At 31.6% G+C, this 27,796-nt stretch overlaps 1 protein-coding gene across 1 annotated transcript; it reads left to right on the top strand.

Moving 5' to 3' along the window:
* Positions 1-27,787, top strand: LOC123668090. Its single transcript, XM_045601884.1, has 2 exons — positions 1-121; positions 26,471-27,787. Exon 2 carries the CDS (start codon positions 26,479-26,481, stop codon positions 27,703-27,705), a length of 1,227 nt encoding a protein of 408 aa, XP_045457840.1. The 5' UTR covers positions 1-121; positions 26,471-26,478; the 3' UTR covers positions 27,706-27,787.
* The last annotated feature ends 9 nt before the right edge of the window (positions 27,788-27,796 follow it).

The raw sequence follows: 27,796 nt of genomic DNA, 5'->3' as shown, positions 1-27,796 counted from the left end.
GTTTTCGATCAGGCTCTGGTTAGTGGAGACGTCAGTGACGTCACAGACACAGTAACATACACAGAGGACGCTTTTGTGTTTTTTTTGGATTAGTGTTGTGTTAAGTGCGGCTGCGTGTCAAGTGAGTTGGATTTTCCTATTTTTATTTTTTTTATTTTTGAGCTTTTTGGATCTGTTACTATATTTTTTTTATATAATATTGTAATTTTTATTATTTGTGCAGCGTGCTGAATATTTGGCGCACCCGTTGATGTCTTTTTTACTAATTTTTTTTTGGAAAATTGTACTTTTTACAAAAATAATTAAAAATATGTATTATATATTTCTATAGAAAAAATCAAATAAAATTATATAGTAAACAAAAAATATGACAAACATTAAATATTTTTTTTTTTACTAGTGTAATAATAATTCAATAAAATATTATAGATAAAACTAAAACTATAAATTTAATTTTAAAACTAAATAATTTAACAAAATACCTAAATTTTATTTTACAAGAAAGTATTTTATTTAGTTATTGCATTAATAAAATAAAAATACATCCTTATATTAATTGAATAAACAAAAAGAAATGAATTTAACGTTATCATAATTTTAAATTGTATTTTATACGAATATTTGTATAATTTTTTAAAATTTCTCCTAGGACGATATGTAAAAATTAAATTGCTTGCAATCGGCTTTTTCAAATAGTTATTAACTTACAATTATTTTTCAGGAATGAACATTATATTAGAATTGATTAAGTAGTTAATAAAATTAGTTCTACACACTAGTTTTTTAATTTATTTATTGTAAATAAATGTTTTAAAATCGTACCTTAAATTTGTATATAAAATACGAAAAAACTTTTACCTCGACCTAAAATATTACTATACTGTATAAGTTTGTAGGTGTGCAATTAAATATATCCCAAATTCAAATAAAGCAGTATTATGGCAAATATTTAACTAATTTTGAAACAGATGAATAATAAACTTCATCGTTCTTTGCAACTATTTGAATTCTAAGATATATTTAAATAAGACAAAAATATGGACAAAAGATTTGTAGTCGATCGAGTTTATTCTGGGGTTAGCACCCTTTGGATGACAATAGTCAATTATAACAATGACTACAAAATGATATTATATCTATTGAAATAATAATTGGAAAAATGACAATATTTAGACAAGATGACTTGCTTGCAGATTTTTCTCAGCATTTCTGAACTAGTTGTATTTATAGTGAGTTAAGAGAGAGCTTAGAGATTCTTTATTCCTAATCAGTGGTAGTTGCACATGAACTGTGATTAATTATCATTATTATAGAATACTAGCTGACCCCGCAAACGTTTCTTTGCCATATATGTTATTAACCCGCTTAATCCCCCCCCTTATAACTTAGGGGTATGAAAAATAGATGTTGGCCGATTCTCAAACCTACCCGATATGCCCACAAAATTTTATTAAAATCGGTCGAGCCGTTTCGGAGGAGTTCAATGTTTAACACCATGACACGAGAATTTTATATATAAGAGAAATATACTCTGTCAAATAAAGTTTCAGAAATGCTTATAGAGGCGTATTTAAAAAAAAAAAAAGCTATCGATTGGATTTATGATAACTTGAACCTTATTTTTAAATACTTTAACCAGTTTGAATAATAATGAAATCTTTGTCAACTGTTTTAAGTAGAGGGAAGTGTGAACACTGAAATTTTTTGTTAATTTATTTTTTGAACTGAGTTTAATTTATATTAAACTAGCGTTCAAAATATTATTATAAATAATACAAGAAAATAAACTTATTAAACTAATTTATCGCTTGATTTAAAAAGATTTACAACTTTAAAGTTATCATTTTACGAGAATTATTATGATTAGCGATAAAGACCTTAAGTTATTTTATTTTGTTATTATATTTATGTAATATTTTATTTGAAATTCTAAATATTTTGTATTTAGATATTATGAAAATTTAAAAAAAAACAAAAAAAAAATATAAAAAAACTGACATTTACTACCAAACATAAAAATTTATATATACTTACGGGTTTACCTTTTTTGATACTTCACACTACTGTTCCGCAACTTTACGTCATAGTGTGGGCTTTTATAGCCTATTTGTATACCTCTTCTATATAATATATATTAGGTAAATGTTAAAATTAAGTGAGGTAGGCCACAGCAGGCAATATTCTGTTCAACATCTGGAGCAGTCCGACTTGAAAAGTACCTCGACCTTACAGAATATTACAGCGAAATAATACTCCTTTCAAGTATTGTTGTGTTCCTGTGGTGAATTAGGTTACCAGAGCTCCTGCGGGATGAGGCTAGGGTCGCCAACGTGCTTGCAATGCTCACCTGCAATTACTTACCACCAGGTGAACCATTCGGTTTTTTGAAGAACCTAGTTGTAAAAAAAAAAGTTTTGTAAGCTACACTATTCAGAAGTCACGTAGGCTCTATTACATCATATTATGACTCATATGAGTAGAAGTTTTGTAAGCTACACTATTCAGAAATCACGTAGGCTATATTACATCAAGTTATGACGCATGAGAGTAGCAGGTAAAACCGCGTGTAACGTCGAAACTTACTAAACAGGTTATAATACAACAGACTTTTAATTAGTAATCTCAGAAAGGTCGAATATTAAAGATTTTTTCATGATTACAATATCTTTGTTAAACGTTTCCTTAAATAATAATAATAATTTTCAGTTTGTGTTTTTAACCGACTTCGAAAAAGAAGGAGGTTACTCAATTCGACCGTATATATTTTTTATGTGTGTTCGCGGATAACTTCGTCGCTTATGAACCGATTTTGCTGATTCAATTTTTGCTGGTAAGAAGATATCCTAAGGGTACCATAATAAGGAAACCAGGATACGGGAAGTCGACTAAAAATAGGGACTAACTTTAAATTACGTTTCAAGGTTTTTATTTTGAATTATTTATATTAGACTTGGTTTAAAAGAAATTGAATTGGTTGTAAGTTGAAAAAAATAGTATTAAAAAAATTTGTCAAATTGATCCAACCGTTTACAAGTTTTGCTTAGTAACAGTTTTAGAGAATCATTTTTGTTATATAGAAGACTAGCATCCACCCCGGCTTCGCACAGGTATTTAACAAATATAAGCCTATGTCACCCGCGGACAGTGTAGCTTCCCAATGGTGGAAGAATTTTTCAAATCAGTTCAATAGTTTTGGAGCCTATTCAATGGAAAATAACAAACAATCAAATCTTTCCATTTTATAATATTAAAATAAATATCCTTTTTACACTGAACTGAAAATACATGGTCTAGTGAATCGAACGCGGATTACAACCGGTCAAGAGTTCATATCCGGGTGCCTACCCGGTTTAAATATTTCAAATACTAAAAAAGAAAAAAAATACCGTTACACCAAAAAAGTTTTTAAGACTTTAATCATAGGAAGTGACATAAAAAAATTGAAAATAGTTAAAAAAAAAGAAATAATTTGGTCGTCTTTATCATAATAACAATCAGACAAACAGACTTAAAACAACTTACTCAATAAGTTTAATATGTTACTAATAAAACGTTTTATTTTTATCGTTTTATTAGATTTTTGTAAATACATTTGTTTGTAAAATATGAACTTAACATTATCGAAACTACTATATGTATATTGCTATAATTTGCTATCACTTGAAATATATATAATATTATATATAATTTAATTAGAATTAAACAAGCTTTATCTGCGACATTGTACGCGAATAATTTCCGTCAACAATCAAAATTTACTAAATTTTGATACTTATTTATTTCACAAAAATCGCTAGATTTTTATTTTAACAGGAAGTAATTTATAAGTTAATAAAACTGTTTATATTGCCAAAAAGTACGTTTTTAAATAAACATTTGAACAAACTAGCGACCCACCCCGGCTTCGCACGGTCGCAAAAACTATCAGTGTTCCTCTTCTATATTATACATATAAAAATTCCTCTAGAATCACTCTATTTACTAAAGTAAGCCGCATCAAAATCCGTCGCGTAGTTTCAAAGATCTAAGCATACAGACAGCGGGAAGCGACTTTGTTTTATGCTATGTAATGATTATAGCTATGTATTATTATAGTATAACATTTGGTATAATTTAAGACATTAAAAAAAATGTCTTTTCTATACATATGTACAAAACAAACACATTAATAACATATGATAAAATGATTTAGAATCGAATCAAAAATATAAAAGAAATGAAATAATATAAGGCCTTCAAGTACATACTCATTACTCATTTAACATCTTAATTAGAAGCAGAGATCATAAAAAAAATTACTTCTTGTCCATCAAAAATCGTGTAACTCATTCATAAGAAGCGTCGATATAAGGATTTCCCAAAGCATTATTCTTAAATTTATTCGCATGAATTCGGATTTCGTATCCGGCTTATGTCACAGCGTTTTGTTATTGGTATTTATGAACATATAAATATGTTTGTGTGTAGATTTGTACGTCATGATTAATAGAAGTAAAAATAACTATATAGTTGTAATATATTATATGTTGATATTGATTTAAATCGAATAATATATTAAATAATATAATAAGTAGTCGTAATTTTATCTAATATATAAAATTCTCGTGTCGCGGTGTTTGTAGTTAAACTGCTCCGAAACGGCTTGACCGATTCTCATGAAATTTTTGTGCATATTGGGTAGGTATGAGAATCGAATAACATCTATTTTTTGTCCCCCTAAGTTATAGGAAGGGGGGGATTAAGGGTGTTAATGACATATATGGCAAAACAGCGTTTGCGGGGTCAGCTAGTTATTATATACAAAAACATTAAATCACATCAAAATAACTTTATTCAAACAGACTTCAAAAACTCTTTCGAATCGTCATTTTACAAATTAAAGTTTCAAAAGTTATTGGTATTTTTAAAAGTAAAACCATCGATTCGGAATGTACATTCTGCCGAGAAGAATCGGTGAGAAACTCCGCAGTTACTCTTTTGAAAATAATGTACAAACTGTGTTTCAGTACAAAATATTAGTCCTCGGTACGATTATAATATAATAATGATTGTACATTGACATATTGCAACTGTTATTATATTATAAACGTACTGAGGAAGTACCTTGACCTCACAGAAGATCACAGCTAAATAACATTTCTTTTAAGCTCTTGTCACCTTACTCACAACAGGAACACAACACTGTTTAAAGGTAATTATCTTCTGTAAGACCGAGGCAGAACGGGGAAGTCCCCAGTCGGGTTGCTCCAAATTTTAAGCACGATATATCCTACTCTACCCTCCCGTTAATATTAAAAAAAAATCTTCTGGTAACTCAAAAATAATTATCAAAAAATCCGAATCCTCGATTCCGAAGTAAAAAACAAAACGATTTGCAATTGCATAACATTAAACACTCGTGTAAACAAAGTTTTTCCTTGCAAAATCATATTGATCTTACTCATAAACACAATACAATTATGACATTTATACTTATATATAAGTTCTGCGTGTACAGTTACGTATAGCTGCTTTCATAATACGTTGCGACAGGGCAGACTGCCTTTATATCGAGGCGATAAATTATATTATGTTCGTAAAAGTGAAAATATTTACCATCACGACCATACCATCTGATGTGTATGACTGCTACTGCTTGTGGTAGCTTCACTAACACATAACTTTTTACTGGATATACCGATTTTGATAATTCTTTTTTCGTTGGAAAGGAGATATCCCTAGTTTGGTACCATAATAAGGAAACCAGGATTTGATGATGGCATCCCAGAGAAATCGAGGGAAACTCGAAAATCCGCATAACTTTTTATTGGGTGTAGCGATTTTGATAATTTTTTATTTAATCGAAAGCCGATGTTTATCACATTTAAATTTCATCGAGATCCGATTACAACTTTTGGAGTAATCTATGATAATGCGTATTTACTTGACAATTGTTTCGTCTACCTACGTTGTATTACTTGTCGATGTAATTGAAGTCGGTTTTTTTTCGTTTGTCAGCAAACACAATTATTTAATATTTATTAGTAATTAAGTTAATCAAAATTTGTAATGATAGAGCAAAGTTCTTTTATGTACCGCTGTGTACTTCTTTAAGTGATAAGTATGAAGTACTTTAATGTTTATAAAGTTGATTTATCCTTTATTTATTTATAGTGAATAAGTCGTTAAAGTATTTTTATAAAATAAATAAATTAATAAACTAAAAGCTTTCAGTAACTATCTGATAAATTACGTTATTTAAATATTTAATAAATCTAATAATTATATTTTTGTTTACAGACTGTAGACCCTGTTATAATTTTGTTTTTGTTGTTGGTCTATAATTTCAAAATATTTTAAAACCGGGTCGAATCTCACACGGTCGTAAATCGTCTAACCATGTATAATGTTACTTTCGTTACACTGTAGAACATACGTTTTTAAAATCAAAAATTTCGACCTAGCGGATACATCGTTCCGTAGCTTAATTGGCTAAAGCACCGACACGGTAAGTCGGAGATGCAGGTTCGATCCTCGCTGGAACGGTCGATTTTTAATATGATATTAAAAATTTATTAATACAGATATTTTATTTATTTCAAACAATAATTTATTTTATAAATCTTAAGGATTTTATTGGTATAAAATAATTTTGTCGAAATCTTTATCAAATCAAATCAAAAGATTTGACAAAGAGAAAAACATTTGTACAAAATTGAACTCACCTTGACAAAGATACGGCTGGAAAATATTACGCTATAGCCTCTACAATCATTACAGCCTTTACAGTCCACTACTGGACATAGACCTCCACAAGTTTACGCCAAAAATAGCGTGAACTCATGTGTTTTGCCCATAGTCACCACGCTGGGCAGGCGGGTTGGTGACCGCAGGGCTGGCTTTGTCGCACCGTAGAAGTTGCTGCCCGTCTTCGGCCTGTATATTTCAAAGCCAGCAGTTGGATGGTTATCCCGCCATCGGTCGGCTTTTCAAGTTCCAAGGTGGTAGCGGAACTATGTTATCCCTTAGTCGCCCCTTACGACACCCACGGGAAGAGAGGGGGTGGCTATATTCTTTAGTACCGTAGCCACACAGTAGTAGCCTCTACAAATGTAGCAGTAATCGTTTACAGCAATACATCTGCAAACGTTTTTGCTTTTTGAGATCGCTCAGATAGCACATTGGCGCAACTGGCAGTGCCCCAGCTTTCCGCTTCATCTTTATCTGTCATATCTGACATTAAGTTAAAAAGATTATTATTTTATGACTCGGCAAACGTTGTCTTGCCGCTAAACGCTATTTAAAAATAGGGATTGGTGATAGAAGGGTGAAAATTTAGGGTTGTATGTATTTTTCAACGCCAAATCATAATAAAATAAAAAATAAATAATTTATCTAAAAATTAAAAAAAATTAGGGGTGGACTACCCTTAACATTTAGGGGATGAAAGATAGATATTTTTCGATTCCCAGACCTACCCAATATGCAGACAAAATTTCATGAGAATCGGTCAAGCCGTTTCGGAGGAGTTTAACTACAAACACCGCGACACAAAAATTTTATATATTAGATTATTATTATTATTGTAAATATATATATAATATTATGTATAATATAATAGTTAAAAGAAAAGAACGTATATGTATCAGTCGACCGTTACCTAAAATAGCGACAAGAATTTCGACTGTCCCTACGTACAGTATCGAAACTAAAAAAATTTCTATTTTTTATTGCATGAAAAAACTACTTTTTATGTATATTTTCAAAGAAAAAAGAGAAAATGCAATAAAATACACATAAAATCACATTTTTCATGAGTTTATACTCAATATCGATACTTAACAAATCATTCAGCGTAAAAAATGTAAAGTGCCTGTTTTCAATTTGGATATTATACGTAGGGACAGTCAATTTATCTTCGTTTTAAGTCCTTACACGACCTTACATGTGTATTTTATATATGCATATATTATTAACCTATTTATGAAGGTACTAGCTGTATCTCGCGGTTTTACACGAACAATTTAACCTAAAGCCCTCCTCGATAAATGGGCTATCCAACACAAAATAAATTCAATTCAAACCAATATTTTCAAACTAATTTTTCAGCTTTATAATATTAGTATAGATATAATAGACTGTAAAAACATTATGATAGGAAGAACAATAAGGTTAACGGATTGTGGCAAAATAAAACATGTGACGTAGAGAAATTTCGTAACGATTTTCGATGAGTGGTCAAAAGAATTTCATAAACGTGCAATATTAAGTTGCTCATCGACATCTGTGTATTCAAATCAAAGAAAATGATCTAAATAACATATTTATTATGAAACGAGCTTAAAAATGTCGTAAATAGTTCATTAACATACTATTAAGGCTATGCAAGGATATAAAAGGATTATGATAATGATAAAATATATTACGTTATAATAATACTAGTGTATTTGATTTACACGTGAAATGCCATATTTGCCATAGTTGGTTAATGTTAATATTTCGCCATTTTACAAGCGCCATGGTAACGGGTAAAATGTCATAGAAATGTGACGTTATCTTTAAGATTAATTTTACCGTAATAGTTGTAAAAAATACACGGTTCGCCTTTTTTTATACGATCAGGTTGGTAAACAAGCGTACGGCTCAAATGATGGCAAGCGATCACCGTAGCTTATAGATGCTTGCACTAAAAGCATCGCAAGCTCGTTTCCGACCCCCAATCCCCCAGGAGCCCTGATCACCTTACTCACCACAGAAATACAACACTACTTGAAAGCAGTATTATTTAGCTGTGATCTTCTGTAAGGTCAGGGTACTTCCCCACGTGGGGTAATCAAGATTTTGAGAAGGATATTTCCTGCTGTGCTCTACCGCCTAAACATCACAGCATCAGGAGCATCACAAGCACATAATTGATCCTGAGCCCATCAACACAGTGCATCGCCAAGAGTTGTGGCTGCCTCACCACAGGAACAAAGCGTTACATGAGAGCTCTATTATTTAGCTCTGATCTTCTGCAAGGGTCGTCTCTCCAGATTTTAAGCAAGATGTATCCTATCCTGAGATACATTCTGGCTTAAAGGCGGCAATAATGCTGATTATTTCACTTTCTAATATAATTTATTCATAAATGATGTAATTATTAGTAAAAAGAAAAAATACAAAGACATGCAATTAAAATTCGAAAGATAAAGAAAAATGTAAATTTTCTTTCATTCAGATCGCTATATAAAGGTTATATTTATTATTTTTCATTACCTACTCTTAAGATACAAACAATGCGTAATATAGATATTTCATATTTCATATCGTAAAATGTTACACAGGATTACGATAGGTGGCCTAGAAAAAAAACTAGACCTGCCAATTTCATCACTGATATATTAGGCTTGAACGTCTCGACCCGGGGGTCGAATTCGTGATCTCTCATATCTTTCAAAATAACTCATTTATCAACGCCATACAAAATGCTAATAAAGTTTACCAATTGCTTACTTTTCCACAAATATTTTTTAAGTAATTAGAACACAGATGCCACAAACGTATAGTTAATCGTTAACATTTTAATAACATGTGGTAATATTTTTTGTTAATGTGGCAAAGTATAATATAAGGGATAGTGTTATTGTATATTTCTTTTGTTTACTATTTAACTATATATGTGGTACAAATAGTTAAATGTTTAAAAAAATTTAGCCAACTTACAAGTGTAGTAAAACAAATAAAATTGAGTTGATTTTAGAGAATTGAATTAAATTTTAGCGGGCACAGCAGGAATTTCCTGCTCAAAATATGGAGCAGACCGACTGGGGTAGTACCTCGACCTTATAGAAATTCACAGCAAAATAATACTGTTTTCAAGCAGTATTGTGTTCCTGTTGGTGAGTAAAGTGACCAGAGCTCCTAGGGGGATTGAGTCGGCGACGCGCTTGCGATGCTTCTGGTGTTGCAGGAGTCTATAAGCTACGGTAATCGCTTACCATCAGGTGAGCCGTAAGCTTGTTTGCCGATCTAGTGACATAAAAAAAAATTAATTTAAAGACAGCAAAACTGCACATAATCCTAATTATACAATTAATACAATTTTACTGCATTATTTTTTCATATTGTTACTCCTTCAAGGGTAATAAAATCTGAAAAGTCCTGTCTTAAATAAGTTCGTATATATATATGCAAAAGAATGTCACATATAAAATAATTATATGCATATTATGCTGTGGAAATCTTGACCGTAACATCAATTCTGCGTACTACGACACAGTTTCGACAAATAATACAAAATTTCACAGCGCCGTAGGTCAAAAGTCACTCGACGCTAAAAAACGTTAAAAATGCCTAAACAATTATATAACATATACTAATGGGGTAAATAATTTCACTATTTGTAACCGTTTGACGCGATCGATGCGAATTCTATCAACCAGCTTAAAAAAAAAATAGAAACCTTCACTGTTCTTCCATTTCGACTGTATTTTTTATGTACCTTATAAGTTTTTATCGCATGTACCGATTTTGATGACTCTTGTTTTATAATAGTTTATCATATGTTTCCATTTAAATTTGATCGAGATTTGACGAGTAATTTTTGAATTATCTCATATAATAAATTAAATACGTATTGCATATAATTGATTATTTTTTTCGACTATCTTCGTTGTATTACTTGTCGATATCAATATAACTTTTTATTTCTCATTTGCGAGCAAACACAGTGACAATGTACTATTGACTTCACATACACTTCGCAAACAAAACGTTCTTTGTTCGTAATTGTATTAACTATGATAGTAGTCAAACAGAGGTCGAAATTCGACCATAATTAAAAATTTAAATTAAAGAAAACCAAAAAATTATGAAAATAAAGAACCGTTTTTAAATTTATCAACATGACTACAGACTTTGACAATCAACAAAAAAGTATAATACACATGTGTGTGTCAAATACATGGTAGTGTGTGTAATGTTTTTTTTTTATTATTGCTTTAATATATTTTTATGCATAATTTAAAAAAAATGTAAGCATTCTGCACTCCTTCTCTATATAAACTCTCTCTATAAGTGTACGAAATTTCATACTCCCGTCCGCGCAATTTTCGTAAAAAGGAGTCAAAGTTTTTGCTTCACGTATTAATATATAGATTTCTTACAATTGTCTCTAAAAACGAGTGTGCTTTAGACTACGTTACTGAAGCAAAACTTACGAAACGTAACTCTCTTTATATCTTCCTCTCTACTTCCGTTCGCCTCATCCAACCACACTTTTCATAACGCTCTCGTCACGCATTCACCAGCTTACTCCCCAAGTCAAGCGTGTGAAAAAGTTTTACTTCAACAATAACGAACACAATGAAAAAAGCTTTATCCGATTTGGTGCACTCGTTCGAAAGTAATGCGCATGTATAAATTTCAAATACTCATTTTATGTGTATAGAATACGATACTAGCTGTACGACAGACGTACTGTCTTGCGAACTGTCAAACGTGTAAAATTTAAATAATCGTTACGTCTTCTGGAATTTTCTATTTTTCTCAGCTTTCTTAAATGTAACTTTTATTCCACAAGAACCTTTTATGAACCTTTTTTATTGAGGCGTTCAATGAAACAATCCTTACAGCTTAATGTTATTACTATAATGTTCAACAATTATATACAATATTTCGTAAATAAAACGGAATAAAAACAACATTATTACATATTTTATTTCGACAAATTTATTCTATACGAAAAAAATTGTATATTTTTTTATTGTCAGCTTATTTTTGTCATTTAATAGTAGTTTAAGATTATATTATTATTTTTTTATAATAATCGTTACAAAACGAAAGATTCAGGTCAATTTCGATTTTATTGTCTCTGTCAAGGGTACCAATATTTAAAAATTAATGCCTTCTTACATCTGCGCCATTGGTAACATCTGCTCTTCCAGGAAAAGGTGATAGTGGTGTTCTTTTAAAATCAATGTATCGATAATTATCGATATAAAATATAATTTATCGTAATAATCTTTAGTTATTAAATAAAAAAATCGCTTCATTCATTGCTTCATTGTTGTTTACGAATTATTTAGTTCTTAAATTGTGAATTTCAAAAATGTATAATATTGTAAAATTTAGATATAAATTTAGAAGTTATTTTTTATGTCATTTCAATTCTAATACATTAAAATCTCGTGACACGATGTTGGTGACCGCACTGCTCTATAACAACTAAATTTAATGAAATTTCTTGTCTATATTTATTCGTGTGTATTTTTGGTTGGTGTGAAAATGTACCGTCAAGCTGCTTTTGACAGTTCGTAAGGTAAGACCTTTAAGGTTTCAGCTATTCATTTATACATTACTAGCTATGCCCCGCGGTTTTTACACAAAATAGCCTGTTTAGAATTTCTCGGTAAATGCGCTATCCAACACGCAAATAAACTACATGTAAGCAAACAAGAAAGAAACAAACTTTTCTGCTTTATAATACACGTATGTACTAGTATAGATTAGCTGACCTGGCAAACGTTGTTCTGCTTTGTGGATAGAGACACCATTATCATCAAAGAGTACAAAAATAGCCTATAATCTTCTCAGACCTACCAGAGAAATACACAAAAATTTTCATATAAATTGGTCAAGCCATTTTGGAGGAGTTCTGTAACAAACTCACGTGACGCGTCTGTACCTATATATGTATAAGAAAATGGATTTTTTTTTACCAAGAACTAATCATTTTATATCTAGTAGCATCATAAGCTGATCTATATATGGATTTTGACCTTTTGGATAAAACTTGACATTTGGCACTTATCTGCACAGATAATTAATTATATAAGTAAATAGTTATGGAGTACATACACATATAAATACATGTAATATAATAAGGATAATGAAAATTATAAAATTATTGACAGAAAAGGAAGTTCTAGTGAGAATTTTAAAGGTAATAGTGACGTACCTAAACTAAACTTGATTTAAAAGGGTATATCGATAAATAAGGGATATTGATTCTTCTATTAGTCCTTCTAGTCGTTACGTGTAAATATGATTTTGCTGATAGGTATTCTTGTTTATTTTTTATTATAATATTTTTTGTGAGACGTAAAACAGAAATAATATAATAATATAAATATACACACAAATACTGTGTTACGGTGGTTTTGTAACAGCCGTGTAAACACGATGCACGAACAGCTTGGTTTAACACTAGCTAATGCTCAGGACTTTTTCACAATATCATAATAGCTTAAAATTTCAATTTACTGTGTATTATTTTGTTAATTTTTTGATGAAAAAAAAGACAGAATATAAGGATTTTTTTTTCTTTTATAACAAGATTTCTCTACAAGAACTCTCTTCTTTCTTTGACAGCTCTGATTATTCTTCTATGCAAAGATTTAACATATTGAAAGTTGGGATCGCATTGTGCTTATAGCCACAGACTAAATCACAAACTGTAATGAGTTAGAAAACCAGTTATGACAAATATTAACTAAGACCATACAAATGTTGTCTAAGTGTTTGTGTATATATATTATATTGAGTAGTTTTGGACCTACAAGCCCAAAAAAATCCATTCAAAACAAATATCGTCCCTGTAAAGGTCGTTAGTATATCGATAGGTCGCTTATTTAGCAAAACTAAAATAAAACATAGGTGTGGTATCACTTAATGCTTTTTAATTACTTCCTAGAGATTTTCATGTAATTTTTATATGCATAAGCTTTCAAAAGTGGTAAGAACAGATGAACAATGATTTCGCCAATATCACGTAGAACAGAGAAGACACGAAAGTGATTGTTCGGTGCGGTCGAGATTGCAAACTTAGTAGAATTATGCGAACCGTAGAATATAGTAGGTTTTTTTATGATTAACCCTTAGAATACACAAACAATCATAATAATTTCTTCTAATATCTATTATACAAATATCAGTATATTTTAAATATTTTATTACCTGATAAATATTTTTTGTCGTAATTTAAATCCGGTAGCCAGATTCAAAAATAATTTAGCATTTTTATGAATGATATTTTTTATGTAAAGTTTTTATCAAATTAAAACATTTGATGCGTAAAATATACCGGAAATTTAATAATTAATAATCATTATATCAAACCATGTCAGTTTTTTATGTTTTTTTAATTAATAATTAATGTTAACATAATATATAAGTTTTCATACTTTGTCTTTTAATTTTCATTAAGTGTATTTTATGTAAAACTTAGTTTCAGTTTCAACATTTTTTGATTTTAGTTTTTTTTCTATACTTTATTCAACGACTTACACTAATATATACATATACATACATATATAGACAAGGCCAAGTTATGTCCGCTTATATTGTATTCTATAGTGGTAAACGTATAATTGTTCAAACAATAGATTTTTCTCACATATTTTATAGTGATGTGTTAAAAAAAATATGATTTGAAACATAAGGAAATTTCTTATAAATCAAGTTTATAGTTATGTTAAGCTAGTCAGGTCTTTTAACTATACTTATGCAAGGTTTCATTTGTGCTTAAATAAATAGAAAACAATTGTATTTTTCTATTTTATTAATATTTGTAATAGTTAAACTTAAAACTATAGAATCAATTTTAAGAACTTTTTCGGCGAGAAAACGCTACGTGGTTAACAAGTGACATAGGCAGTATTGTAACAGGAGAAAATGGAATAGCCAGTTGCTGGCGAATATTAAATGCCTCACACTCAACGGCCCCCAGTAGTACTAAATACATATAGAACCAGGAAACATACAAACAAACACAATCCACCCCCCCCCCCCCTCCCTCCCCACTCCAACATCTGTATAGTATATACAAAGATATAATGTGATATATAAGTGAGGATTGCACTGCAACTGCTAGCTCAATAGTAAATTCATGTAAGCACTGTACTAATTCATCATTAAGTACCTATGTGGTATTTCCAAAACTTAATCATCAGCATATAAATCAAAATCAGTTCCCTTCCAGGAAAGATATCGCAAGATACATAAACTCCAAAAAATAAACAAGCTTTTTTTTCTTTTGTGTATGTATGTGTATATATTTGTATGAACTCATTGTAACAGCATAATTCATCATATAGTAGTAATTGTATCGATAAGGAAGATTATCATATATTTTTAACCAACTTCCAAAAAAAATGTTCTAGATCTGATGACTACTTTTTGAGTAATCTATGCTAATACGTATTTACTTGACAATTTTTTCGCCTACCCAAGTTGTATTACTTGTCGATGTAATTGAGGTCGGTTTTTTTTTGTTTGCGAGCGAACACAATTATTGTTATATATCATTATTTTTCAATTCCTACTATTAGTTCACGTAGTTAGATAAATATACATTTTTATAACGCATCCACTCAAATTCAAATAAATTTCTAACATTGTTTTAATTTCATTTAAACTTGTGACACTTAACTAGGGTTGCCAACCATACTTTATAATAAAGTATTTTACTTTATTTTTGGTAAATATACTTTATACTTTTGCATACAAATAAAGTATATGAAAATACTTTATTTTCAATCTTTACTGTGATGCGTGAAACAAGATACTCATTATGGGTACTTAACTATTTAACGGTACACATAAGGTAAAACGGATGATGGAAAGGATTTAAAATTACTGAACGAAATGTTAGATGACAGATGTGGTGTTTTGAATGTGACAGGACAGGTGACAATCTGACATTTGTCACAGATGTCACTACTCACTATCAACGATATTGTAGAAAAATTGACCGTTGGCTTTGTTTATATGCAGTTAAGGAATCAATGGTTGGAAAAATTGTTTGACCTTAGCGAAGATAACTGGCTTTCAATACTCCCTAACGTGTCCTTAAAAAATGCGGTTAAATTTGAAAATTTTGAAATGATAATTATAAAAACTAAATTACAAGACGGATTAAATGTTAAGATGCAGGATATATATTCCGAATGAATAAGACAAAAAAAAAATCACTAATGATGATAAAAAAATTTCAGTGAAAAGTACAGTTGAAAAATGGCAATATATACTTAAAAATGCACCTGATAGCTTACCAAATATAAAAAAAAATTCTTACTTACTTTCTGTTCCCACTACTTAAGCTTTTACTGAAAGGGTTTTTTTAGTAATGAATCTAAAGTAGCGAGAAGAGAGAAATATAGCGTCAATAAATTTAATTAGAAACGAATTTTTATTTATATAAATTTAAATAATGATTTTTAAACAAGTTTGAAACATTTAAATATAACAAAAAATTGTTAGCATGTGCTAAAGGCACACAAAAATACGTTTTTAAAGCAATAAAAACATAAAATTTGAAAAATACTTTTTTTTTCTTCCAAATACTTTATTTTTTCCTATCCAAACCATTTTATACGTTTTTTTTTGTCAAAAAAAGTTGGCAACCCTACACTTAACCTAAATAAATCTTCACAAATAATTTATGAATTGAATTTAATTAATTTATGTTACTGTTATATAAGAGAATTCAACCTAAGCGGTTATAAATTAAAAATATTGTTTACAATAAATAAAAAATCAATAAATAAAAATCAATCAATCAGAATCTATTTTTAAATTTATCGACATCGGCATATTTTTAAATTCATCGACATCACTAAGGTTGCGTCATCAAGGTTCGTTACGAACTCGCCGCGTCAATGAAATTCCGAATAAATTGTAATTTAAAGAAAGACTGATAGCTTAAAGGTTAAAGATGATACTTTATAATATTTTAAATACAAAGGTCACGGGTTCTATTCCGGCAAACCTCGCCATGAACATAACTTTTATTTGTTACATCTACTACCGGTTTGATTTTAAGTCTTTTAATGGGTCATAGGCTGTAAAAAATAACTCTTTAAATTTGTTAATCTGGACCTTAAATAAATATTTATTTTGACGGTTATGAGCCTGGAGGATCTGAATCATAACTATAAACTAACTAATTGCATGTGTTACAATAATGTATTGCTTATTAATTTAATAATTTATTATTTTTTGTTCTTTTATGAATTTTATATTATTAAAACAAATAATCCAAATAAACTGGCAAAAATATAAATAAAACACAATTACTTATTTTTGTTAATGCCCTTATATAACCTTTTTTAATGGTTATGACGTAGATAACAATAATATCGATAGTTCTAGAATACCTCTTCTTCTTCAGGTTAAAACGGCTTTCAATAGTGTAGTTCTAGAATAACGTGAGTTGAATAACTTGTCGTTAAAAGAACGACATACAACAACGCGACAAGTGACGTATCAAGTCATTGCACTTTTAACTTGCCCTATGTTGTCAAAATCATCTTGCGTAAATCAGTCGAGTTTTGGTTGTATATAATCGCGTTAATTGTCGTCGTTTTTATCGCTCAACTACGACTACATTTTACAAAACATAATTGAGCACTAAGAAAGGAGTCTTAATAAATACTAGCATCCCGCCCCGGCTTCGCACGGGTATTTAACAAAAATTTCAATTTTTTTTTCCCCCTAATTTCTTTGAAAATATAATATAGCCTATGTCACCCGCGGATAGTGGAGCCTATTCAATGTAAAGAAACAATCAAATTTTTCTTCTTTATAATATTAGTATATAAATAATAGATCGTGAGTGATTGGTGTACTTTTGTTACCATTTAATGATAGTTTTTCATCTTGCGTTAGTCGTGAAAGAAACATAGGTAATTTGTAAAGCTAGAAAATTTAATATAATAAATAAGAAATATTTTATTTGTCAAAATCAAAAAAATGACAGTCAAGTGAGCTTCAAAAGAACTTCGTAAACCTATCACAGTTAATAAACTAAAAGATTGACATTCGTGATTAGTAATATCCCATAAATAAATTAGGATCCGTCTCTTGGCTGCCATTTACGAAACGATGACTAAAAATCGAAAACAAAAAACCTAACTGGTATAAACACCTAATCACACAATATGATCTAATACTCAAACAGCTCCATTTAAGATGAAATATAATTTCTTATGTCATTATACAGCCAGACGAGCCAGCGACGCCTACGACATTGTTAGAACTTTATGTCATAACTTTCAACGGCCTTGAGCCTACGTTACTACTGACGTGTTCTTATGTGTATTTTTAGCGCTTCTAGGCTTTTATATGCCTAGAGGACATCGATTAATTACGTGAGATATTTTTCAATCAGTTTAGACGCCTCCCCCCTTAGGTGAAATTTAGTGAGATTTGCCTGGACCCCTCCCTCACCTTATGTGAGATTGACGTGAATACAATAGAGATTAACGGGAAATAATACACTGCTCAAGTATACTAAAGTTAATTTAATTAAATTAAATAAAATTCAAAGCAAGAACTAAATAATTTTATTAGTCATGGGATTTATTGTGACGCCGCGTTGGCGCAACGGTCACAGCCATGGATTGTAGTTGTTGCGCTGGCAGTTGCGGGTTCGATCCCCGCACATGACAAACATTTGTATTGGCCATACAGGTGTTTGCCGTGGTCTGGGTGTTTGTGCAGTCCTTGTAGGGCTCCCCACCGTGCCTCGGAGTGCACGTTAAGCCGTCGGTCCCGGTTGTTATCATGTACATCTGATAGCGATCGTTACTCATAGTAGGGAATATATCCGCCAACCCGCATTGGAGCAGCGTGGTGGATTAAGCTCTGATCCTTCTCCTACATGGGGAAAGAGGCCTATGCCCAGTAGTGGGATATTACAGGCTGAAGCGCGGGGGCAAAAATTTTGGGAGTTGAGGTGAGATTTTCGATTATGCTCCCCTCGGTTTAAATAAGATTTGATGAGATTTCATTAGACCCCTCCCCCCATTCTGAGCTCACGTAATTAATGGATGTCCCTCTAACTAAACCTATTTATCGGTGAAGTTTTACTTACAATAACTTGAATTGGGATGTGAATCAACAACTGTTGTAACGTAACTGAGTTTCAATTACTTTTTTTAAAAGACTTTTTGGGTTAGTAAAGATTTTAGGATGTATGTGTGATCTTCGCCGCTCCCGTTATACGTTTGAAGTCCGTAAGTAATGATAATGATGCTGCCATTATAAAAGAAACTTATAAATATGTATGGACACTAGTATCTTTTATATAACTTAATATACATAGCGTTAAGTAGACACTCATAGTTTCAGCAGATGGGTATTTTTTATATTTACTCCACAAACCCGTGTAGGCAAAATAACATTTATATTTACGTATTACTCATATAGTACTCACACAATACATAAATATTAACTATTAGTATTTAATTTATAAAATTTTATCTTCTGAGTTCTGAGCGTAGATTTTTTTTAATCAAGTCTAGTTGGAATCAGGACTGATACCGCTGAGTTGTCAAGCTCTAAAGGATGCATCTTTTTTCTTTTTTTTTTTTGCAATTAAAAAATAGCTTTAGAAAAAGTTTAATACATATTCTAATTTCAAATATTTTTATTTGAACATTGACTAATCCGTTGGCGCGGTTTGTAGTTTGCTTTCTTGTCCAGGGGTTGTGGAATCGATTCCCGCATTGGAACTGGATGTAGTGTATGTAATTGATTATTTGTATTATTTATAAGTATGTTTCATCAAAAAAAATTGCTGTGTCTAAAAAATAAAACTTAGAATATATAATTGAATTATTATTCGCTTCAGCCTGTAATATCCCACTGCTGGGCATAGGCTTCTTACCCCACGTATGAGAAGGATCAGAAGTTAATCGAACCATGCTGCTCCAATGCAGGTTGGTGGATAAATTATTTAATATATAAAATTCTCGTGTCACATAGTTACAATACTCCTCCGAAACGGCTGGACAGATTTTCATGAAATTTTGTGTGCATTTCGGGTAGTCCTGAGAATCGGCCAAAATCTATTTTTCATACCCCTAAGTTGTAAAGGGGGAGCGGGTTTAAGGGGGTTAATAACATATATGGCAAAACAATGTTTGCGGGGTCAGCTAGAAATATATAAATTTATTGAACAAGCCTATTTGTATGATACCCGTAGTATACAACGGATTAGCGAACATTAGCTCTTTCTCTTGCTATTTTTGTACTGAAATTTATTTTGTCATTATAAAGGAACGATTTAGAAAGACAACACCGCCCATGATCAAAAATTTTTACAAAACTAGAAAGATGTAATGTTGTGAGACAAGAGATTTAATTATGAATAGCTAAATTGTTGTTTAACAGCTAAACCAGTAAGACTCCTATATACACCTAATAACACATAAATCTTGACTGAGATTTACACATCCGGGTTCAGTTTATAAATTATTATTTTGTTTAAAATCTTACTTGATTATATTACGCTAACTGACCTGGCGTACTACGTATCACCTTATTATTTTTTCTTAAATATAATAATTACATATATAAAAATAAATATAGCCTATCTTTCAAGTTGGAACAAACTGCACACGGTGTGAAAATTTGATTAAAATCGGTTAAGTAGTTTAGGAGTCCATCGCGGACAAACAACGTGACGCGTAATTATATATATATATATATATATATATATATATATATATATATATATATATATATATATCAAGATATATTAAGATTTGAAGATTATAAAATATAATTATTGAAGTAATCCCAACTTTTACGATATCTACCATCGAAAACAAATTCTTCATATTGAACACGATTTTAGCAGACGCACTTTAATACGATGCTATGTGTGTGTTTGCATTATCAATAACATTCTGTCCTCAAGCAGTGAGATGTTTGTCGATAAATACGCCTTATTGTGTTGGAATTTCATACTTATCAGGGTTATTTCCTAAGTATAATTGTGCGTAGAGCAGTACGTATTGTGCTCCGGAAACTACGTACCGGATGTGTCTGTCATCATGGAGGAGTGGGTTTTCATGGCAGATAATATTCAGTTCAAGATCTGGACCAATCCGTCTGGGGAAGTACCTTAACCTTACAGAATATCGCAGCTAATTAACACTATTCTCGATTAAGGTGACCAAAACTCCAGGAGGTATGATGTTAGGGTTTGCAGAGCTTCGGTATTGCAGACCATTATAGGCTACAGTAATCGCTTACCACCTTGGTTTTGCTTTGTGGTTACGGCTTAAAGAATATAGCCCTCCCCTCACTTCCCGTGGGTATCTTAAGAGGCGACTAAGGGACAACACAGTTCCACTACCACCTTGGAACTTAAAAAGCCGACCGATGGCGGGATAACCATCCAACTACTGGCTGTGAAATACACAGGCCGAAGACGGGCAGCAGTGTCTTCGGTGCGACCAAGCCAGCCCCGAAGTCACCCGCGTGTCCAGCGTGGTGACAGGCAAAACATTTGAGTTCACGACATTTTTGGCTCGAACTTGTGGAGGCCTATGTCTATTAGTGGACTGAGATAGGCTGATGTGATAAATCGCTTACCATCTGAATTAGTTGAGCCATATGCCTGTTCGCCAATCTAGTAGTGTAAAAAAAATTGAGTAGTATAAAAAATATAATGATAATAATAATAAAGGCTAATGAATCATTTTAGAAAAGCAAATTTATATATAAAATATGATTATGTTAATATTATTATGACATTGAATATCCAAAGTGTTATATGATTACCTGTTAAATATTTAAGATTTTTTTGCACGTTATTACATTATTATTCGATTTTAAAAATGAGTTGGCAATCAATTCATTTGTGTTTTTTATATGTTGTGTAAGTACATAAGTGACTGCGTTTGTTGTGTACGTTTGTGTATGTGTTGGTGTGTATTTGTGTGAACTTGCGTCCGTTACTATGGTAACCATTGCCATGGTATTTATATTGTGAATTTATTATAATATTATTTACTAGCGACCACTGTCTGTCCATATTTCTTTACACGTATTGTAATCACCACCATATCATATACTAAAACCTTTTCCGAAGCACGCTGCATCTTATGGTATAAGTATTATTCCGATCGGTTCAGTAGTTTTTACAGAATAACCAATCAAAAAAACTAGGTCTCCATTTATTAGTATAGACATAGACATATAACTATATATTTCACCAGTTTTACTTTAAAAATGCCTGTTATTAAGTGGAAAATTTATGTTTTTTAAAATATTAGTAAATGTAATGTGTTACATTTTTATCAACATTTAAATTGTTTTGAAGAAAAACATTAATTCCTAGAATATAAATCAAATTTTTTGCGCAGCGAGAATAAATTAAACACAAAAAAATATAAAAAGATTAAATATTTATATCTATTTTTCTCAAAAATTATCTTAATTACTATGTAATTAGATGAATATTTCGCATTTCCTAGATTTTTCAGATGATTAAAAAAGGTATTATTGTTGTCGAACAACGTACACTACGTTGTTTGTATTATTTTATCAAAACAATAAAAGTCACATTGTGAAGCGATGCGTTAAACATAATTAATTAATGTTTATTTAATTCGAGAAGGTTTATAACCGACTTCAAAAATATTTTTTATGTGTGTTCGCGGATAACTTCGTCGTTTATGAACCGATTTTGATAATTCTTTCATTTGTTGGAAAGGGGATATCCCTAGTTTGATACCATGATAAGGAAACCAGGATCTGATGATGGGATCCCAGAGAAATCGAGAGAAACTCTCGAAAATCCGCATTGCTTTTTACTGGGTGTACCGATTTTAATGATTTTTAATTTAATCGAAAGCCGATGTTTATCATATGGTCATATTTAAATTTTATAAAGATCTGATTAAAACTTTTGGAGTAGTGACGATTAGTGCGTATGTTAATTTGTCTCGACTACTTCTATTATTTTACTTGTCGATGTATTTTAAGTCGGTCTTTTTTGCTAGCAAACGCAATTATTATCATAACTAGAATTAAGACTGTTTTTTTTTCTGTAATTTTTCTTTTTTATAAACCTTATTTTGACAATCGCGCACTCATTCACTTCAACCTATTGCAGTCCACTGCTAGACATAGGCCTCCACAAGCTCAAATCAAAAATGACGGGAACTCATATGTGTTGCCCATAGTCACCACGGTGGGCAGGCGGGTTGGTGACCGTAGGGCTGGCTTTGTCTCACCGAAAGACGCTCCTGCCCGATTTTGACAAAAGCGAACACAAAAAAGTTATCCAGTTTGAAGATGCGTTGGCGCAATACATATATATACGGTCGAATTGAGAAACCTTTTTTGAAGTCGGTTAAAAATAGGGGTACTTAGTCTACCAGGTCAGCTAGTTTTGATAATCATAATTAAGGTCAGATCTAGATCAAACATTTAAAATCGCTTAAAATCTTTTTATCAACGGCTAAGAAACGAAATGGATTGTAAATATGAATTTAATAACTTGAAAAACAGAAATGTTTGCACGTATTCGAATCCGTGTTTGTTTTATGTACACATGTGATAAAGCTGGTTTGGACCGTGGTGTCTGTTTGTTGAATATTCTATTTATTTCTTTTAATAAAATAAATAAATAAAGGCCTCACACTCAACGCCCTACTAGGATTAACTCCTGTGTCTCCTGTCTCGGGGATCCGGGATCATACACTATAGATAAGCGCAAATGCCAGATCTGTACTTCAGCCTGTAATATCCTACTGCTATAGGCCTCTTTCCCCAAATAGGAGAGGGATTAGAGCTTAATCTACGACGTTGCTCCAATGCGGATTGGCGGATATATTCCTTACTATGAGTAACGATCAGATTTTTATCATAACAACCGGGAACGACGACTTAACGTGCTCTCCGAGGCACGGTGGGGAGATCCACGAAGACTGCACAAACACCCAGACCACGGCCAACATCTTAATGGTCAATACAATTCAGATCGAACCAACAATGTGTATCAAAGTAGCAACAGTCAGCGCAACAGCCATAAGTCAGTTCTGTGACCTGTCTGTGACAAACTTATTTATTTACTTTGATCAAATTTAAATAAAAATCAGTAATTACTTTATTCAAGTCGACTTCGAAAGTACTTTTTAATCATTATTTTACAAATTAAAATTGTAAAGTATTTAATAAATTTATTATAGGTAACAAGCTGTCACCAACATATCATATACTAAAACCTTCTCCGAAACACGCTACATCTTATGGTATAAGTATTATTCCGATCGGTTCAGTCGTATTCGCAGTGTAACCGGACAAAAAAACCGCCACTCCATTTATTAGTATAGATAGAAGCAGATATTACAGTATCTGAGGATCTGATTCACCTTTACTAACAAACTAAAAAAAAAACAACAAGTTTATCAGATAGTTGATAGATAGTTTTATCAGGCGGTACGATTTCATATATTTATTTCCTATTCACTTTTACCTTCAAATCAATGACTTCAAAATTCAAATGATCCTAACAAATGAGTCATGAGACCGACGAGTCGACTGGCACGCGTGGGGCGTCAAGGCTTACTTGTCATAACTATTTATACCAATTGTTTGATTTTGATATAACGCACACAGATATACAGACAACATATGATTAACAAAGCTAATCGCCTCCTATCAAAATTAAGATATTTACAACCAGATTAAATCGTTACAAAATAAATACAGTTACAAATAAAAATATATATGTATATATATATTGTATCCTATTGTTATAAATGTTGCCAGTTGTAATAAAAAATCTTTAGATAGTCTGGCAATTAAGGAACATTATAGGCTATGTAATATATCGTTGTTACTCACAGAAGCTATGTAATAATCTAAAACGTAAACTAATCTGTCCATTATAAAAATTATACTTTTACCTTGTATCCATGAAACATAATTTTCTTCGGTTCCATTTGTTTCGATATTTTAGTAACACATGCATAAGACAGGATATTTTTTTTATTAAAGTTTTACATTTACATGAAATAAATGTAAAAATGTCGTTTTTTTGCACAACTAGGTACTACTAACTACACAAAAAAAGGCGTTGCCAACGCTATCTCAAATCCCCCTAGGTGCTTTGGTCACCTTTCTCAAAGCAGTATTTAGCTGTGATCATCTGTAAGGTCGAGGTACTTCCCCAGTCGTGCTGTTTCAGATTTTGAGCAGGATATTACTGTGTCCAACCTCAGCGATGTCAGTGTGTCTATGATTTTTAATTTTTTTTTTTAACTTAAATAAGATAATATAAATTTGCATGTAGAAAAAATATAAATGTTAATACTTTACTAAATATATATTTTTGTTAACAATATATGTAACTTTATGGTTAAAAAATAAATTTTCCGTAGTTCAAAGATCAATAATAAATTACAGTTAAATCAATTTTCATTTGAAATAACCTGATGTTTAAACTGCCTGATTACACATTGTAAAAAAAAAGTAAAAAACGATCTTCATTTATTTGGGGTCAAAGATCAAATCTTCAGAAGTATTCATAATAATCTCATGTCCATATTTTATCGGACAAATACTTTACGACTGTTAAAGTAAATAGCAAAGAAATACATTCCTTATTGCTATACGTATAAGGAATATTTCGTGATGTAGATATGTACGTATTTATATGCTTTTGTTAATTAGTATTAATATATACGGCCTTGAACTATGGTTCTGTTTAGTGTCCTACCTCAAAATAAATATAAAAAAAGTTATACGTAAAATCCGTCTCCATTTTAGTAGAATTTAGTTATCTGTAAACTATTATCGTAATACAATATTTATGACATGATATTTTACTTAAATATAAAAACGTAATGATTTTCGTTTTGTATTTTATTTTGAACACGTTTTTTCTTTTTTCTTTTTTTCTAAATGAGAATATTATATCTGTAATTTTTAGCATACTGTATATTATAATGATTTTCTTTTATAAAACCGATGACATTAGAAATACCTACTATACTTAACTATAAATACTTAAATTATATTTTTAACACACATCTATTTAAATATTTATTTATTTGCATCAATAATTTAGTTATCTTTTATGAAGAATAAGTAATTATATTATTTAATTTATAATAACCAAATTTTTTAAATGTCTCGTGTTGCCTTTTTTATTTTAATAGACCTTTATCAATATCTACTTAACAACAGCTCTGGTGTACCTAGTACTACTAGTAGTTCCTACTAGTAGTCGCCTAAAACATCGACGGTTTGCGGGTTTGATTCCCGCTCGGGATTGATATTTGGTTTTTGCAATTTTTTTTCCGGTTTGGATGTCTGTCATTATACGTCTTCCCACTGTGCCTCAGAGTGCACGTTAAGCCGTCGGTTCCGGTTGTTATCATAAATACCTGATAGCGATCGTTACTCATAGTAGAGAATATATCCGCGAACCCGCTGTGGAGCAGCGAGGTGGATTAAACTTCGATCCTTCCCCCGCACAGAGAAAGAGACCTATGCCCAGCTGTGGGATGTTACAGACCAAAGCGTATGCTTAATAATTAGTCGAGGTTAATAATTAGAAAGGTCTGCCAATTTTATTGAACGATTTGCAAAAGGTACCTTTGACCATGGATTTTTTTATTTGTAGTTAAAATTTTTTTTATTATATCAACACTCTTATTCAGTAACAAAACATTTTCAAGTAATTCATAACTTTTTTTTGTTACAGATAAAACAATGAAGCCACTACTACAGACAGTGGTGGCACTAAGCCTACTACTGATAGTTCGGGCACTACCTGAAAACATAGAAGACGTGAAAGAACTGCCTCAGTCCAAAGAACCAGTAGTCGAAGCTGAAGAATCCGAACCCCAAACCAGAGTCGAACGCTGCACAAAGTGCGCTGCAAACACATTAAAAATCAAAACGCCTCGAGAAATCCTTGCAGCGCTTCAAGCGCTACCAGCTGGTGAAGTTCACACGCAACAATCATTCGAAGGCTGTTCGTCCGAGAAAGGATGTGCTGGACTCAAACTGAAAGACGGTAAAGTTGTAGAAAAATATGGCAATGTAGACGCCTTCAACGCAGCAGCTGCTGCTGATGTTAACAATGAGTTTAACTTCCAAGCAGGCTTTGCTAACAACGTCTTAGGAGGTGCTATAGGTGAGAAACCTTTCTGGTGGATGAATGAAAATTCACCATTCAAACTTGGATCAGCTAAAGGAGGAAGCTTTGAAAAGTATAGCAAATCTTCCAGTTCAAGGTACTCGAGCAGTGGAAGTAGTGGAACCATCGGAGGAGGCTTAGATTTAGCTAACAACCCGTTCTTAAACGGTAACGTTGGATTAGGCGCAGGACAAAACATTGCAGCTATCAAACCTAACACCATCCAGTCCTCTTCATACGAAGCGTCGTCATTTACTTCGTCTAACAAAGGCGATTTAGATTTAAGTAAGAATCCTTTCCTGAACGGAGGTTTTAAAGCCGGCCAAGCTGGAGCCGTCGGTTATGGAGCTGGACTTGCAGCTAATCAAGGATTTGGTGCAAGTGGAGTAGCTCAAAACTTTGATGCCAGTGCTATCAATTCCGCAAGTGCAATCAATGCTGCTGCTGCCCAAGGCTTTAGCAATTCATTCGGAGCTGGCTTTGAGTCTGCGAATAAGGTCGCTACAGGATACACTGGATCTTCTCCTAGCCCATTCGTAACACCTAGCATTAATGTGATTCAGGATGAGAAGGCTAGTGAGTTCGATTTTGAGCAGCAACAACAGACACAACAAAATGTTGACAAATTCTTTCAATCTAGTAATGTTGGCATCGATGTTTCTGGAGGTGATCTGCAACAAAGCTGTGTTTCTGAAGGCTACTCCTGCGTAATCAAGTCCCAATGCAACAACGGTGTGGCGTATCTTCGAATCAATCCAGGGGTAAGTGTTTTAATAATACAAATATTAGTATCTTAAGAATTGAAGAAGATTACTATTTAATATAGCTTAAAAATCACCGATTCGAATCCTAGTTTGGATATGATGAATAACTAAGTTAAACTCAAAT

Source organism: Melitaea cinxia, chromosome 30 (assembly GCF_905220565.1).
Source record: "Melitaea cinxia chromosome 30, ilMelCinx1.1, whole genome shotgun sequence".
In the NCBI taxonomy this organism is placed as follows: Eukaryota; Metazoa; Arthropoda; class Insecta; order Lepidoptera; family Nymphalidae; genus Melitaea; species Melitaea cinxia.
The sequence above is the reverse complement of the archived record's forward strand: the minus strand, read 5'-3'. Positions and strand labels throughout refer to the sequence as shown.